This window comes from Mustela nivalis, assembly GCF_964662115.1.
Source record: "Mustela nivalis genome assembly, chromosome: 9".
Lineage (NCBI taxonomy): Eukaryota > Metazoa > Chordata > Mammalia > Carnivora > Mustelidae > Mustela > Mustela nivalis.
In genome coordinates, this window is record NC_139028.1 from 93,129,301 (window position 1) to 93,145,295 (window position 15,995).

General features: G+C 46.4%; 1 protein-coding gene across 1 annotated transcript in view; it reads right to left on the bottom strand.

Annotated features, from left to right (window-relative positions):
- SLC1A2 (solute carrier family 1 member 2) overlaps window positions 1–14,380 on the bottom strand; it is a 132,403-nt gene extending 118,023 nt beyond the window's left edge. The window contains exon 1 of the mRNA XM_082748956.1: window positions 14,101–14,380. Within this exon, the coding sequence (XP_082605082.1) occupies window positions 14,101–14,132 (32 nt within the window). The 5' untranslated portion in view covers window positions 14,133–14,380. The remainder of the gene's footprint in view (window positions 1–14,100) is intronic.
- Window positions 14,381–15,995: the final 1,615 nt, after the last annotated feature.

Consider the following 15,995-nt stretch of genomic DNA (forward strand, 5'->3'; position numbering starts at 1 on the left):
AAAATAGAGCTTCCCTATGACCCTGCAATTTCACCATATTTACCCCAAAGTTGCTGATGTCGTGAAAAGAAGGGCCATCTGCACCCTCAATGTTCATAGCAGCAATGGCCACAATAGCCAAACTGTGGAAAGAGCTGAGATGCCCTTCAATGGATGAATGGATAAAGAAGGGATGGCCCATATATACAATAGAGTATTATGCCTCCATCAGAAAGGATGAATACCCAACTTTTGTATCAACATGGACGGGACTGGAGGAGATTATGCTGAGTGAAATAAGTCAAGCACAGAGAGTCAATTACCATATGGTTTCACTTACTTGTGGAGCATAAGGAATAACACAGAGGACATTAGGAGAAAGAAAGTAAAAGTAAAGGAGGGGGGAATCAGAAAGGGAGACACACCAGAAGAGACTGTGGACTCTGAGAAACAAACTGAGGATTTAGAGGAGAGGGGGGTGAGGAATGGGTGAGCCTGGTGGTGGGTATTAAGGAGGGCACAGATTGCATGGAGCACTGGGTGTTATACGTAAACAATGAATCTTGGAACACTACATCAAAAACTAATGATGTATTGTACGGTGACTAACATAACACAATTTTCAAAAAGATGCTAAAAAAAAAAAAAAGGAAAAAAAAAAAAAGATCCATTGTTGGGGACCTGTAAGTTATCTTGGAAGGCCAGTTCCACAGGAAGCAGGCCAGCCCACCTGCTTTCCTGACTGGCTCTTCCCCCGGGTGTGTTCCTTCAAAGACACAGAGCTTGGTTTCATTCCTGTCTGGTTCCCTGGATTCTTCTTAGCATCTTCTAACCAGACTTCTATAATCTTTTATTTTTTTCTAAATCGTTACCGTAGAGGAATTTATCTCATCAGAATTTGAAGAATTTAGGCAGAGAAGACAGAAAGGAAGCCGTAGAAGCACCTGTGAAAACTTTCTCTGGGCCTTCATTATGCTCCTGGCTACATTTCTCTCACACCACCAGGCTTTTCTCTCCATGGAATACACCAGCCATCTTGCCTCCTCTCACGCCTCACTCGTTCACTGTCTCAGAAGAGCAACTGTCTCTTTTAAAACGTATCCATTTTCTAGATATTTTCAGACGTGGACGCCCTCAGCCACCACTGCCACAAGATTCAGGGATGTTCGTGTCAACCAAATCTCAACACAAAAGCGAAGACGGGCAGATGGTATTACTTGGATGGCAGCTTCAAGCACTTTCTTGAAGAAGAAAGCAAAAGACAATCACTGCTTACCCGTGAAAATGAAAATAAAACCAGCTTTAAGTGGTTGTGTTTTGAATATCCTAATAGATTTCAGGAGATCTGGCTACATCGGAGAAATATTGATACATGACTTCGAGATCAATCATTTTATCACAACAGCGAACCGAGCAAGGGGCTTGCTGTGCCAGGAGCAGCTCCACACACTTTCTGTGAATTTATCCTCAAAACCACCCCTCAGATATTTGGTTCTATTATTTTATTATTTTTTTTTAAGATTTTATTTATTTGCCAGAGAGCACACAAGCGGGGGGAGCAGCAGGCAGAAGGAGAGACAGACTCCCACTAAGCAAGGAGCTCGATTCGGGACTCGATCCCAAGATCCTGGAATCATGACCTGAGTGGAAGGCAGATGCTTAACCAACAGAGCCACCCAGGTGTCCCGATTTAATTCTATTCCTAAACCCATTTTATATATGTGGAAACTGAGGTTCAGAAAGGTTCAATAAGTTGTCTTAAAATTACTTTCTGAGAAGCTTATTCACGACTAACATGCTGTGCTTATTTTTTTCTTTGAAGATTTTATTTATTTATTTAACAGAGAGAGATCGCAAGTAGGCAGAGAGGCAGGCAGAGAGAGAGGAGGAAGCAGGCTCCCTGCTGAGCAAAGAGCCCAATGCAGGGCTCAATCGCAGGACCCTGAGATCATGACCTGAGCCGAAGGCAGAGGCTTAATCCACTGAGCCACCCAGGCGCCCTGTGCTTCTTATTTTAAAATAAAAATGAGGTTAGCCATGTATATCTCCATAAATTTCAAACATACACTTTCTGACTTTCTCCTCTTTCAGTGGCCTCCCCCATTCTCTCACAGAACTGCTCTATGAACCTGTTCCTGGTCAACCAGTCGCCATAGACGGCTGTCTTCATCTGTGGGCAGGATTATCTGAGCAGGAATGGGTCAAACCTTTCTGGGAATGAAAGAAAGCGCCAGTTTAAGCCTCCTGCTTCTGGGAAAATGACTCGGACACCCAGCCTTTTACATAACCTGAAAAAAAAAAAAACGCCAGAAGAATAGGCTCTTTTTCTGCGGAAGAGGATCCCAGGCAAATGGCTGGCTCATCCTGGTCTTTCCCCGTGGGCAGGATGAGGAGGCAAGCAGCCCCCGCACTCCCAGCGCTGGGACCGCTTTTGCTGTGAGAGCCCTGTTACCTTCCCCTGGAGGACGGGTGTGTTTACTGATGATGTCCTCAACAAAGATCCTTAATAATTCACCCCGATAGCTGACAGCAGAGTGTTTGGCTGTCATGGCAACAACCAATAGACCTTATTTGTTTAAAAAAATTAAAAAATGTCAAAAATGTGGCTATTTTTTCATGAATGTTAAATTCCTGACAGCAACAGTCTATATGTGAGTGAGAGGTGAATGGGCGGATAAAAAATAGCTTTAAAATGCCGTCTCAAAGTCATTAACTATCAAGACAAGAAAATAGGGGACACCGAGTACATTTCTTGGCTTCATACCGCACCCTTCTGGAAGGAGGAGGAAGTGAACTATGACATCACCTCTATTCTCAATTTACTATATTCTGAAAAAAATTCTGAAACCTCTATTCTCAATTTGCTATATTCTGATTCCTATCAAAAATCCATCCAGAAAAGCATTTTCCCACACTTGAACTTTTTTTTTTCTCTTAACATATGCACTCCCCCCTCAATCTTCATCACAACCTTATGAGGCCAGAATTACCCCCAATTTACAGATGAGGAAGCTGGGTCTTTAGAGACCATGGCCAAGTCAAAGCCTAGGAAAGGTGCAGGTAGAAATTGGTATACCCAAGTGAACTTGATTCCAAAATGTGTATTGTCCCTCATACCAACCCTGCAGGAAAGGGAAAAAACAGAATCCAGTTGGAGGGTGGGGTTTACTCAGAATTTATTTCAGGAAAATGCACCTTGAAAATTTTGGGCACCTGGGAGGCTCAGGTGGGTTGAGCCTCTGCCTTCGGCTCAGGTCATGATCCCAGGGTCCTGAGATAGAGCCCCATATCGGGCTCTCTGCTGGGTGGGGAGCCTGCTTCCCCCTCTCTCTCTGCCTGCCTCTCTGCCTACTGTGGTCTCTCTCTCTCTGTCAAATAAACAAACAAAATATTTTAAAAAAATTTTTTCACTATAAAAAATATTTAAAATCTCTTTCATCGTGTAGCTAAAGAACAGGAGGGAGAAAGGTGAGTTTTATCAGTTTCCTGCTTTCATCTCATAATGGAGATAAGAGCCAGACACAACAACAAACTCCTCCGCTTCACTCTGAATCATCCTGGATATGTTTTTACAGAAAGGCAACATTCCCCCACCGGCCCCCGGGCTGTGAGCTCTTTGAACACAGAGGCCAAACCTTCTTCACCTTTGTTTTGGGAGGCTCAGAAAAAACTGTGTCGGAATCAATGAAAAAAAAAAAAAAATCAAGAAGAGAACGAAACACTTGAAAGCAGTATCTCTTTACCTTTGTTTTGCATATTCAAAAATTCCAAGCAAACATGACTTGTGACACTGAAACTTGTGACACTGGGTGAATTACCCACTCCCCCCCCCAACCAGCGCCCAGCAGTGCGGCACCGGGGCAGGAGGAGCTGTCCCCAATCCAGGCTCCCGAATTTCCAAATTCTCATCCCAAAGCACCACTGAGGGTATGGGTCTGGATTGAGCCTGTCACCTGTCTGGGCTTCACTTTGCTCTCTGTAAAATGAGTATTTTTTTAAATGAAATGTGGAAGTACTAGGGTTTAAAGTTGGGGATGGTGATTTGTACATTTTTTTAAATTCTTGGGAGGAGTTATTCGTTTTATTTTATTGTGTTATGTCATCACCATACCGTACACCATTAGTTTTTGATGTAGCGCTCCATGATTCATGATTTCTCCATTTAAAATGGTCAGCGTGACTTTTAGTAACTGGCTTGGCTGGTGTCAGATATGCATTCGTTCCATCACCAGATAGCTTGGGCAGACCTCCAAGCATGTCCCGAACAAGAAAGAACCAAAACACCACAGTGAGCCTGATTTAAAGCAAAAGCAAAACAAAACACAAAACACTCAAGTAGGTAAAGCTGTGGATGTCAAACATGTTTGACAACAAGCCTCAGAAGGAAAGACGCCTTTATGTTTCTCCTCGTGGTCCGGCACACACACAGGCACACACACACGAACTTGCGGGAAATGAGCCATCTCCTTCCTATAGGCTCCAGACTCTGATGGTTTCCGTTCTCCTCTCGTTCGTATTTGGAACTTGACTTTTGTCTAATAAGTCAATTTCTCGGCGCACGAAGTGGTATGGCCTGCCCGTGGAGAAGTTGGGCTGACCACCCTTGAACCAGGCGGTCGAGTTAGCGAACACGTGAAACGTGACCACCATAAATGAGGTTGTGCCCTAAGGGTAAGATCCCCCGCGATGACTTTAAATAACACCAAGATTTAAAGTAAAAGACCTCCTCAGTGAGCATTCATATAGATTACATCCCAGCGCAATCATAGTTCAGATCACTTAAAGTAAATAAATTCTATCGTTTAAATGAATTTCACTTTTTTTCCCGGGGCTACAAGCAAAATTATTACCGACGAGGCTCACATTCTATTTCCAGGGGACAGTATGGACCCAGTGCAGGGTCAGCAAACCCCTGCCCTTGGGTCCACCCCACCCTGCCATCTGTTTTTGTTAATAAACTCTTGTAGGAATACGTCCTCATACCCTCATTTACTTATTGTTGAACAGCTGCAACAGAGTCTCTGCAGCCTGCAAAGCCTAAAATATTCATCTCTGGGCCTTTGCAGAAGTTTGCTGACCGCTAAGAGAGCAGGGGGCGGTTATCATTGACTAGTCTTTGTATCAGGCCATGTGTGTATATTACCATGGCACTGACTTACTGTTCTCGGCCATCCTGCCAGAGGACTTTTCTCACCATATTTTACAAATAAGGCCCTGAGGGCTTCAGTAACTGGCCCAAGGTCGCCCAGCTGGGCAGGAAGAAACAGCTGGGATTTGCACCTGTGCCCTTCTGACAAAAAGCCCGAGCTATCATTTCTACCTTCTGCACATCTCCCCCTACCCCAAACCACGCCTTCCAAGCTAGACACAGTGCTAGATTGTACCTCTGTTCCTGGCAGAACCGGTTGGCCCATGTGACTGCTGGGCAGTCCAGAAAGAGACGGGATGGTGGGGTGGGGGTAGGAGGGAACCAGCCCTCAGGGAATTCAAAGGTTGTTAACTCCTCTTTTTGTTTTAGGAAATGCACCTGCCTTCTACCCCTCATGCAAACAAAGATGCTGAACACAGATGCTGCTGGACTGACCAAAGCATAAACATCTTAAGCCTCTCTTCTCTTGGGTTCGATACTTTCATTTTTCGATCATAATGACTTAGGGCTTCAAACCTCAGATTTGATGGTCCCAGATATGTAAACAAAGTCACTCTGAAAAAATAAATAAATAAATAAGTGTGGGAAAGACTTGAAAAGTTTCCTGGGGCTGTTGTTAAGTGACAAAGCAAGTGAGCGAATAGTTTGCAGAATGATGCCTCATTTTGGTAAATAAATAAAAATCATTTATAACTGCACTGTTTTGCACACGTGTGTGTGTGTGTGTGTGTGTGTGTGTCTGTGTGAGTCTGTGTGTATGTTGAAGACTATTCTCAAGGGGTGTATAGAACTCTTTTGGGCTGATACATTCTTTTAAATTTTTGTTTCAAGGAAAACATATTTCCTGAAAAATTTTTTAAGTTCCCTGGCTTGAAGAAACCACACACATTTTCTAGGTGTTTCATGTGTTTTCTTAGGACCCCGGGGATTTCCACCTAGGAAGGCACAGAGAATGTGACATCATGCAAGCACAAAGGAAACCTGAGATTAAAGGCTCCTTCGGGAAACCCAGGGACGGCCTCTGGAGGAAAAGTGGGGCTGCAGCGCCCCCCTGCGTCCTGGATGGTGGAAGTCACCAACCGTGGGCAGAGGAATCCTGTCTCTGCGGCTGCTCAGGGTCATCCCACACCAACTATTAGAAATTTCCAGGACCAGAGTCTTTCCGCTTACTGAGGTAAGCGTTGTTCTGCTTGTACTTGCAAGCCTGGCACGTCAGAGAGTTTGAGCTCCCAAGTGCCACCTCTTAGCTGCTCAATAAAGCCCCCCCCCCAAGTTCCCTGAGTCTTCTCCCAGTGGCCATGGCGGGTACTTGGAAAGCCATCTACAAAGGAAACCCCGAGACCTTTACAGGGTCTATCCAGACTTGGCATCCTCGGGATCTCTTTTTCTGGAAGATTTGACAGCAGCGGGAACATACACATATGTTCTTGGGGTGGGTGGGCATCCCTAGCATGGTCACATTTTGCAGGTTTTTCCTATCTCGAGGCTCAGTTTAAGGTATCTCAAATAAATAAAAGCACAACTGTGCTTGAGTGATAATATGTCTTTAAAAAGCAACCATTTTCTGAGCACCTACTTGTTCCAGCACCCAGCCTATGAGACATGACCTTGATTACAGCCCTACAGGTAGATGCTATTCATCTCTACTTTCTAATGGGGACAGATCCTGAGGCTCTGAGGCTAAGTCACTCATCCAGGAAGTAGCTGGTCCTAGATTCAACCGTCCTTAGTTCCTTCTTGGTGCCAGGTGCCTTGTACTTCTTTTAGGGCAAGAAGAGAGCAGGGAGCAGAAGACCGAGTCTCATGATCTCTGGAGCGCCAGGCCCCCAGGCTCCACGTGGCTGCCAGACAGTGGCTGTATCTGACCAACTCACAGAAGGCCACCCTTTCACACTTAGTGGAGGACCAGACACTCCAGGAGCATCTGTTAAATCAGTGAATAGCACCAGGTTTTACTGTGACTTGAGCTAGGGGTCAATGTGCTGTTCTAGGAGAGCTGTGATTTCTAAAGCTACTTGGGTAGAAGACAGACGCGAGTCCAGCCCCTGATCTTACTGCCACCGGGGTCCCTTTTCTGGTCCTGCAAAGCCAGCCCTTCCCTTCTTTCCTGCTCCTTACTCTCTGGGACAGAGACAGCACAAATAATCTCCAAACTGGTATTCATTGCTAAGCTTTTAATCAAATCAGGATTTGGTAACCAAAAAGAAGCATTCAGATAAAATGGAAAGGATATTTTACAAATCTGAAAAAAAAAAAAAAGTCACCAGCCGCTTTTCCTCTGACTTTTAAACATTCCCTTTAGAAATCTGTGAACCCTCCCAAACCAAAATTATGAAAATCATTATAAATATGAATAAAACATGCATCTTAAAATGGCATGTGGATATTTAAAAGACATTGGAAAGACTTGTTATCTAAAACATTCTGGTCTTGGGGCGTCTGGAGGGCTCAGTTATTTAAGCCTCTGCCCTTGGCTCAGGTCAGGATCTCAGGGTCCTGGGTTCAAGCCCCACACTGGGGTTCAGAGCCCCTGCTCAGCAGGGACTGTGCTTCTCCCTCTCCCCCTGCTCCTGCCACTGCCTGTGCTCTCTCTGTCTCTCTCTCAGATGAACAAATAAAATCTTTCAAAAATAAAGTAAGATAAAATTAAAAAAAAAATGTTCTCGTCTCAAAAGCTAGGAGAGAACAGGGACTCTGTTTCATTACTACGTGTTTCTACAGATTTCCTCTTGCTCCCCAGTACCCCTGCCCCACCCCGGCTTTATCCTCCTGAGAACATCTGGAAGGGGGTCCATGACCCTTGAGAGTCCCCTGTAACCAGGACCCAGGGCTCTCCGGCCCACCCCATGGAGCCCTTCCTCCCTCAGTCATTTGCAAGATCACCCCCTTTCAATCACCAGCTCCTGCCCCAGCCCCTGAACAAATCCCAAGCAAACCCCAAGGGTCTTATTTGGAGAGGTAAACTCCTCTGTCCTAGATAAGGCCCCCCAGGAACGATCCTTCTAGCCACGACCCAGCTACGCAGTGGTGGACCCCCATTACAACACTGCAATGAAGGCCTGAGGTGCACTCTTGTCCCTTGAACGGGCCCTCGCCCAGGTGTGGGGCATCAGAGACACACAAGCCCGGTCAGGCACTGCTGAGCACTGCCTCATTCCAGCCCCCCACCACGTGCATGCCCTTGGACGCTGGACGTGCCGATCTAGCGGTTTGAGCCCACTTGGGCCAAAGGCTATACATAAGAGTGCGAATAGCTAATTCAACTCTGCCGATTAAAAATAAAAATTCCTGAGCTTCAGTCAAAGAAGCATAAACTTTTTTTTTTTTTTTTTTTTTTTTTTAACCTGTAGAAAATGACTGGGTGACTCGGCCGAAAAAGCCAGAACAAGCAAGGTAGGCTGACTTTCTCCCTCTTCCCGGAGAGTTCATGTCACTATCACACCTGGACTCCTCTTCCTCTGCTTGCAGGCCTCCGTCCCACCAGCCAAAACAGGACAGAATTCCAGGAAAACTCGGGCCTGGAGATTTGGATCTAGTTCATGGAAGCGACCAGGCCCAATCGGCCCCAGTGCAGTCAGGCACGGTGCGGAGTCCCAGCTCAATTGCACAGCCACTCCGATGGGCGTGACCGGCAAGGTGGGAAGAAGGTGATGCACGGCGGAGCTAAATGTCTCTGTGCCCCATGGAGAACAGAGCTGCAGAGTATGTTGCATCTTGAGCAGAACATCTCTTCCTGGTCTCTACGGTGCACTGCCCACGGGGACCTGTCGTCCTCAGGAGCCCACGGTCTTCGGGTGGTGAACACAGGCTGTGGTTAATAGGGACCAAAAGGACCCAGGGATCCTGAAGACTCAGGAGGAGGCACCCCCAGGGGCCAGAGAGAATGCTCCCCTGCTGATGGCTGTGCCGAGAGAATGCTCCCCTGCTGATGGCTGTGCCCTCCACGGTGATTCACAGTGACTTCAGGAACATTCCACCATGAACCACCATGAACCATCATGAGCTGTCCTGAGCAGGGAGGGCAGCTCAGGTCCCAGGACAACACCCAGCACACTGTGGGCAGGAGGGGGGCTTGCCCCAAGGGGAACCGGAAGAGGAGCTCTTCCTCTGAGTTCAGACGTCAAGCTGGCACCAGGTGTGAGCTCATCTCTTAGGAGATCTCCTATCAAATGTTTTGGATTCTTTTTTTCTTAAGCACTGAGAATAGTGATTTTTATGGTTATCTTTTTTAAAATCATCATTGCTTCTCGCTGTTCTCAAATCTTGGATAAAGTCTGTCCATCCACAACCCCCACACATGTGAGAGAGTCTGGGGCATTAAGGGTGGAGAAACTAAGGGAGATTTGGCTTTCCCCCACCTCACCCCTCCACCAAGACTTCAGAGGGAGCAGCACAGTGTTGAGGGGACAACAGTCCCAGGGGTCCCAGACCAGCAAGCCTCTGGGGACCGGAGGTCCAAGGTGCAGGGAAAAACACAGGTAAAGAAGACAACGTGCCTTAAAAAGCTCACGTCGTGGGCAGGGGAAAAAATGAGATAGAATAAATAGATTTCTGGTCCAGAAGCCGGTGGCAGAAGGAGGGCTAAACCCCAGGTCTCCTTAACCTACTTTGACTGTGGGGCTCAGCCTAATGAGGGGGCTGGGCCAAATGTTCTGGGACATTCTGAGTCCACGGTAACAGCAAGTAGAAGCACTTTATTATCCTTAACACACCACTGAAGCCCATTGGGCATTCGTTTCCAGTACAATTTCACCTGCACTGACCACTCTCACTTTTGAAAGGGATGGAACAAAAATACGGTCTGCATTTGGCCAAAGAAACAGAGCCCAGACTTGAAGGACGACCCATGGTGAGCAATCCAAAGGAGACTAGTCTACAGCAACCACACATAGCATGAAGTGAAGCCTGATCAAAGAGATACCTGGGGTCTGTGGTTTGTCAGGTAATAAATGGGAAGGCCACCACCTGACTCTAAGAGGTGATGTCAGTTATCTCATCTTCAGAGAGATAAAAAAATTTTTTTAAAAAAAGCGTAGCCTCCTACTTAGCTCCATGGAGCTGTGAAACCCACAAGAACAGAGTATGTTGCATTTTAGAGAGAGCCCATTCAGAGCCTTGCCGACAGGAAGGAAGGACGCCACACCAGCCCAGTAGAGCCTGCCTGTGTCTGGGTCACTACCCAGTTCGAGGAGAGACTTTGTGAGCATTTATTTGCAACCAGCAAGTTACTTCCAAAATAAAAAGTGTTCAGCCGCAGTCTGTGTCTCCCAGCCCGAAAGAGCAACCCCATTATGTTGACCCCTTAGCATGTGTTCCCCCTCTCTTCTTCCCCTACTCCCTGAATCGCACTCCTTCCCATCAGCAGAAAGGAAGTCAAGAGCTGGCCTTTAACAGACATTTAACCCACTACAGGCATCTTCCAAGATGGGAAACCAAAGCAAACACTTTTCATTACTCGGACCCAACACCTTGAGCTTGACCTTCCCAGATAATGAAGCCAGATCAGAAGATTCTCTCTGCCTGATTGTTAGGTAGGTGTCACCTGCATAAAACTCGGGTGCAAAATCCAGAGGACCACAACCGGAGGTGGGGAGGGAGCTGAGGTAAGGGGCAGGGCTGGATTTTGAGACGGGAAGGTTGAGGACAGGAGAGGCAACATGGCAATGTCCACACTGGAGAGAATGCCTTTCTCCAGCTGTACGTGGCTTGTCAGAGCAGAAGGGGTATTCAGCTCCTTCTAGGGGAAGCGAAAGGACAGGGCACAAAGGAACAAGCCTACCCCAGTAAGAAGAGCCCCTGGCCTTGTTACTTAGAGAAAGCACTTGTTAGAGGAAAGTTAACCCCTTAAGAACGCAATATGAACTCCACACAGTTAACAGAAAAGGAAATCATGAGAATGTTCTACGCTGTGTGCAAAAGCCCTAAAACAAAAAGAACGGGCTCATTTCCATCTAGACTGACGTGGCATGTGAACAAGGACTCCCACCCAAGACAGGGGGGATAATTTTTTTTAACCAAATGCCAAGAAAAGACATTTCTTTGTCTACGCCAGGCTCAGGTGTTTTGCCAGGAATTAAAGTGAACCCCAGAGCTGTTCTGTATTACAACTACAATTAATAGACACTGCGGTGAAATAGACTCAAAAAAGACAAGTGCATTCGGTCATTCGAATCTCCCATCCCTGCTCAGACTCAGACGCTGCAGCTGGGAGCTATGTGTGGAGAGGATGTGTGTGTACCATCTGACCCAGCGATTCCACTGCCAGCTATCTACCCGGAGGAAATCAGGAGACAGACAGGTTTGCATAGGGTACACACGGGGACGTTTGTAACAATGTAACTTCTGAAGCACACTAAAAGCTGATGACCAGAGTTTGGCTTCCAAAGTGATGATGATACATCCACAAAACGGAAACTACAGCAGTTAAGTAAGTGTATCAATTTACTTATGAACGGATATTCGTAACACACTGTCAAGTCAAAAATTATTTTATAGGACAGTCTGTACACTGCATTTCCATGTTTATTACAAATGTATTCATGTGCAAATATGCATTTAGTCTGAAATGAAATATACCAACGTGAAAGATACTTATCGCTGGTTAGTGACAGAATAGGTGTTTTGTTTTGTTTTTTTAATCTTGTTTGTGTAACCAGTATGGATTTCCTGCATAATGAATACATTTGTTATGGATAAACACTCCACCCTTACCAAGGCACAGAATGGTTCCTTCATATGGCTTACTCCTGCCACAAATCATATAGGTTCATCCCTGAAAAATCAGAGTCCCATGAAAATTAAACAGAGATAACATTTTTTTAAAAAAAGGAAAACACAGAAGCCTTCCTAACTACTTGATTTCCCTTTAAAACCATATAGGAATCTTTTAGTGCTCAGCTGCTGTATACGATTTTTTATGTTTTATTTATTTATGTTTCAGCCCCAACCCCCCGACCTCTGGGGAGAGAGAGGAGCTGGACACAGAGTTAAGCACTCACGGGCGGTGATTCAATCAGCCTATGTAGCAAAACTTCTACAGAAAACCCTCAAGGACGCTTTAAGAGCTTCTGGGTTGCTAAACACATCACGGTACCGGGATGGTGGTAAGCCAAGAGAAGGCACCTCGTCCCGTCCCCAGTTCCTTGTCCCATGCCTCTCTTCCATCTGGACGATTCTGAGTGGTGTCCTTTATAATAAACAGGGAGACATAAGCAAAGCGTTTCCCGAGTTGTGTACGAGTGATCCCAGCACATTATCAGACCTGCGAAGGGGGGCCGTGGGAAGACCCTGGATGTTCATCCAGTCGGTGAGAAGCACAATGTGGGCTTCCCACTGGCATCCAAGTGGGGGCAGTCCGATGGGACTGAGCCCTTTGCTTATGGGATGTGAGGCTAATTCCAGGGAGGTAGCGTCAGAACTGAGTTGAACCGTGGGGCACCTGCTGGTGTCACACAGAGGCACGCTGGAAAAGCCACCCTGCATTTTGGAGTAGGAGGAGCTTCGAGTTTAAGGGTTAAAAGCTTGTAGGAGAAAAGCCTTCAAACAAACCTACACTAACACAAACACACCACTGGTGAGATCAAAGAAATCCAGGACCTACTTTCTCGGCTTATCACCTGTGGCTCCAGGAGAAAGAATTAGCAAACATGCCTGTGGGTATGCACTGGGTGTTCACAATCTAATTTGAAAAGTCAGGAGACTGAGCTAGCCTCCGCTGACTTCAACAGGGTTCAAGGAGGACAGCCTGCACTACGGAGTGTCCTCCATGTCCTGGACACTATCCCAAGTGCCGCACACACGTCTTACTCCTTGCCGAGCCCTATCAATTGACTGATATCGTCTCTATGTAACAGACAAATACTCGGGGTCTCAGGGAGGTTAATTAACTTTCCTGCAGTTATACTGCGTGTAAGCGGTACAACAGGAAATTTCACTGGGGTCTTCCCGAGGATAAAACACACCCTTGCAAGCGCTGTGCAACGCTGGTTATAAGGTTTTCTATAAGCTGTTTTATGCAAAGGATGTCATTATTGGAATGTCTTCGTGCAATGCAAGAGATGAGATGTTCTCGAGGTCATCCTCTCCATCATGTTCACTGCCACCACATGTAGTATTTCATTTGGCCCATGCATAGGTGCCTTCCCTGCGGGACTGGTCCCATCATTCATGAGGCCCAGTGCAAATTGAAAACACAAGGCCCCTTGTTAAGAACTTCAAGATGGTGACAGTGGAGGGTTAAACCAATTCTCCGTCCCTTGTGAGCCCAGGCCCTGTGCTACCACCCATCGAAGGCCCCTAAAGCCGGCCCCGCGTCCCTGAACTTCTTGGTTTGTACTCAATTCCAGATTCTCTTGAAGGAGGAACAAGAAATTAATATCATAAAGAACTCATCCGGGGAGTTTTCTGACCGCTTTCGTTTGTTTATTCAACAAACACCCTGTGGTTCCATGAGAGGAGAACTTCGAAGGTTAATTTAAAACGCCCTCTGATTCATCATTGCAGTCACAGCTGGACAGAACAGTGATTTGCCTGCTGCTGAAAACATGCGACCGGCTTCATCTCACTGGCCGGCCGCAGCAGCTTAGCTCCAAGTTGGAGAGGGAAGACCTCTTCAGACAAGCATATGGACCTAAGTCCCAGACCCCTCTCCGGCCTCCTCCCAAGGAAGTGCTCCCTGTAACAAACACACCACGTTTTCGAGCCTGTCTTGATTTTGTTGCCTGCTTCCAATGGGGTTGGAATACAAGCTGGCCTCCTGGGGTGGCTGCTTAGACCTTCTGAAAAGAGGGGTTCCTGTTGCCATACTCCCATTCTTGTGTTGCTTATTATGTCCTTTTCAGCCCTTTCAAAATGTACTTTTCGATCCCTCAAGTGTCTTTTCCTCCCTCGTTAAAGGCTTCTCCCTTTCCCCATGGTTGCCCCTTTGCCTTGAAAGTCTGTCAACAACCCAGACAAAACCAGTTTGGACATACCGGAACTCTGGAACCAGTGAGTCTTTCTCCATCGGCACGGATGACTCTCAGGGAGAAGGCAGGTGGCTGATGACAGAGAGGAGGACCCCGGACCAGGATGGTAAATGAAATGCTGTCAACTCTCTCTCAACCTCTCCTCCCAGGGGTAACCCTGGGGGCTGAGGAGTTCTGGTCCCCTCGGTGACTTAGCAACTCCAGGTCACTTGAAATGTAATAATCCAAGCAGTAGGGTTTCCTTTCTTTAAAAAAACCAAGACAACAGCTGGTGTTGGCCTGGGAAAGAGACAGTTTGCCCTCTGGCTCTGGCTTCAGCACTGCAGGAAAATTACCTCTCTCAGGCTGGCGAGCCAACATGGGGCTCCACAGTGCCCCCTTCTGGACAAACTGGTTTGGTCCTTCTGAACTCCGAGGAACAATTATGGGCAGATTGCGTGGGATCTGGGTTTTACTTTTCCTGGAAACCCACGGAGAGTCTTCAGAGGGAAAAAGAAAGCAAATAAAGTAAAAACATGATCCGTGTCCGCTCGGTTCTCTCCATTAATAATGACTTCTGTGCCTGAGGAAACTGGAAAACACAACGTCCTGTTTTGATTCTGCTTTTACCTCCAACACCACAGTGTGAGCGCCTGACCTGAATCCAGGAGGAATCCAGCATTTGCCGTTAGGGTGATGAGCGTGGTTTCAGCTGAAGACTTTCCCATAAGGCTCGGGAAGAGGGTTTCACAAACTGGCCCTTCCCCCAATCTCAGAATTCTCACTGAGAGTCCAGAAAGACGACACCAGACAGAGTTCTCATTATCTTACCCCACCAAGGCACGACAAATATCCCTCAACATGTCCTGCCACCAGAAAACTTCAGAGAAGAACTTCACTCCAGGAAATAGAGAAACACCAAATGCTTTTGTTTAGGCTCCCAGAAGACGCATACCTCAACTGTAAAATGTATTATTTCTGGACTTCTCGCTCTTGTTTCCAACCCCAATAGGAAGCCAGAGAGGAGAACTCTGGTGGGATGATTAAATACATACAGAATCTCTTTAAAAGTTAAAAAGCATCAATTTAACAATAACTTTGTCAGCTTTCGGGAACTTTTTTTTTCTGAATCAGTTCTATAAGCAGTTGAACTAATGAGCCTTGGATTTTATTCACTGATGCAATTTAAACATCACCTATGACTTAAGAAATCTCTTGTTGTATGTGAATATCATATCGTGCTAGCTTCTCCTTGTTTTCCTGCACAAGGCACGAGGAAAACGGGGAAAAAAGACATCATTCTGAGAGGAGGCAGGTGGTCCTTGGGAAAGATGGGGAGCTAGGGCTCATAGGTCTCACCTGATTCAACTTTCCTGCATTTTTAAGACAGCAGTAGTGACAGGAGTGTGTAATCTTTCCCAGACAAGAGCACAGGAACATGACCGGCTATAACAAATACATTTGTGGCTTCACGAGATGAGCTGTTGCCCAATTAGTTATTCTTTTAACCTACCTGAACCCTAGCAACACTTAGCAGTCAAAAGTCTGGTTACTGATTTCTGGGCAGAACTTTAAAAAGAGGACATGTCACAAGAAGCAAAAGGACATGTTCTCTCTACATTGGCCTGGATGCTCCCTTAAAACCATCCCTTTCTGGGGGTGCCTGGGTAGCTCAGTGGGTTAAGTGTCTGCCTTCAGCTCAGGTCATGATCCCAGGATCCTGGGATCAAGCCCCACATCAGGCTCCCAGCTCAGTGGGGAGCCTGCTTCTTCATCTCCCTCTGCGGCTCCCCCTTCTTGTGCTTAATCTGTCTGCCAAATAAATAAATAAAATCTTTTTAAAAAAATTTTAAATAACCATCCCCTCTGGCCTCTGAATGCCCCAGCAGGTATCCTTCCCAAGCTAGACAAGTCGATTGCAC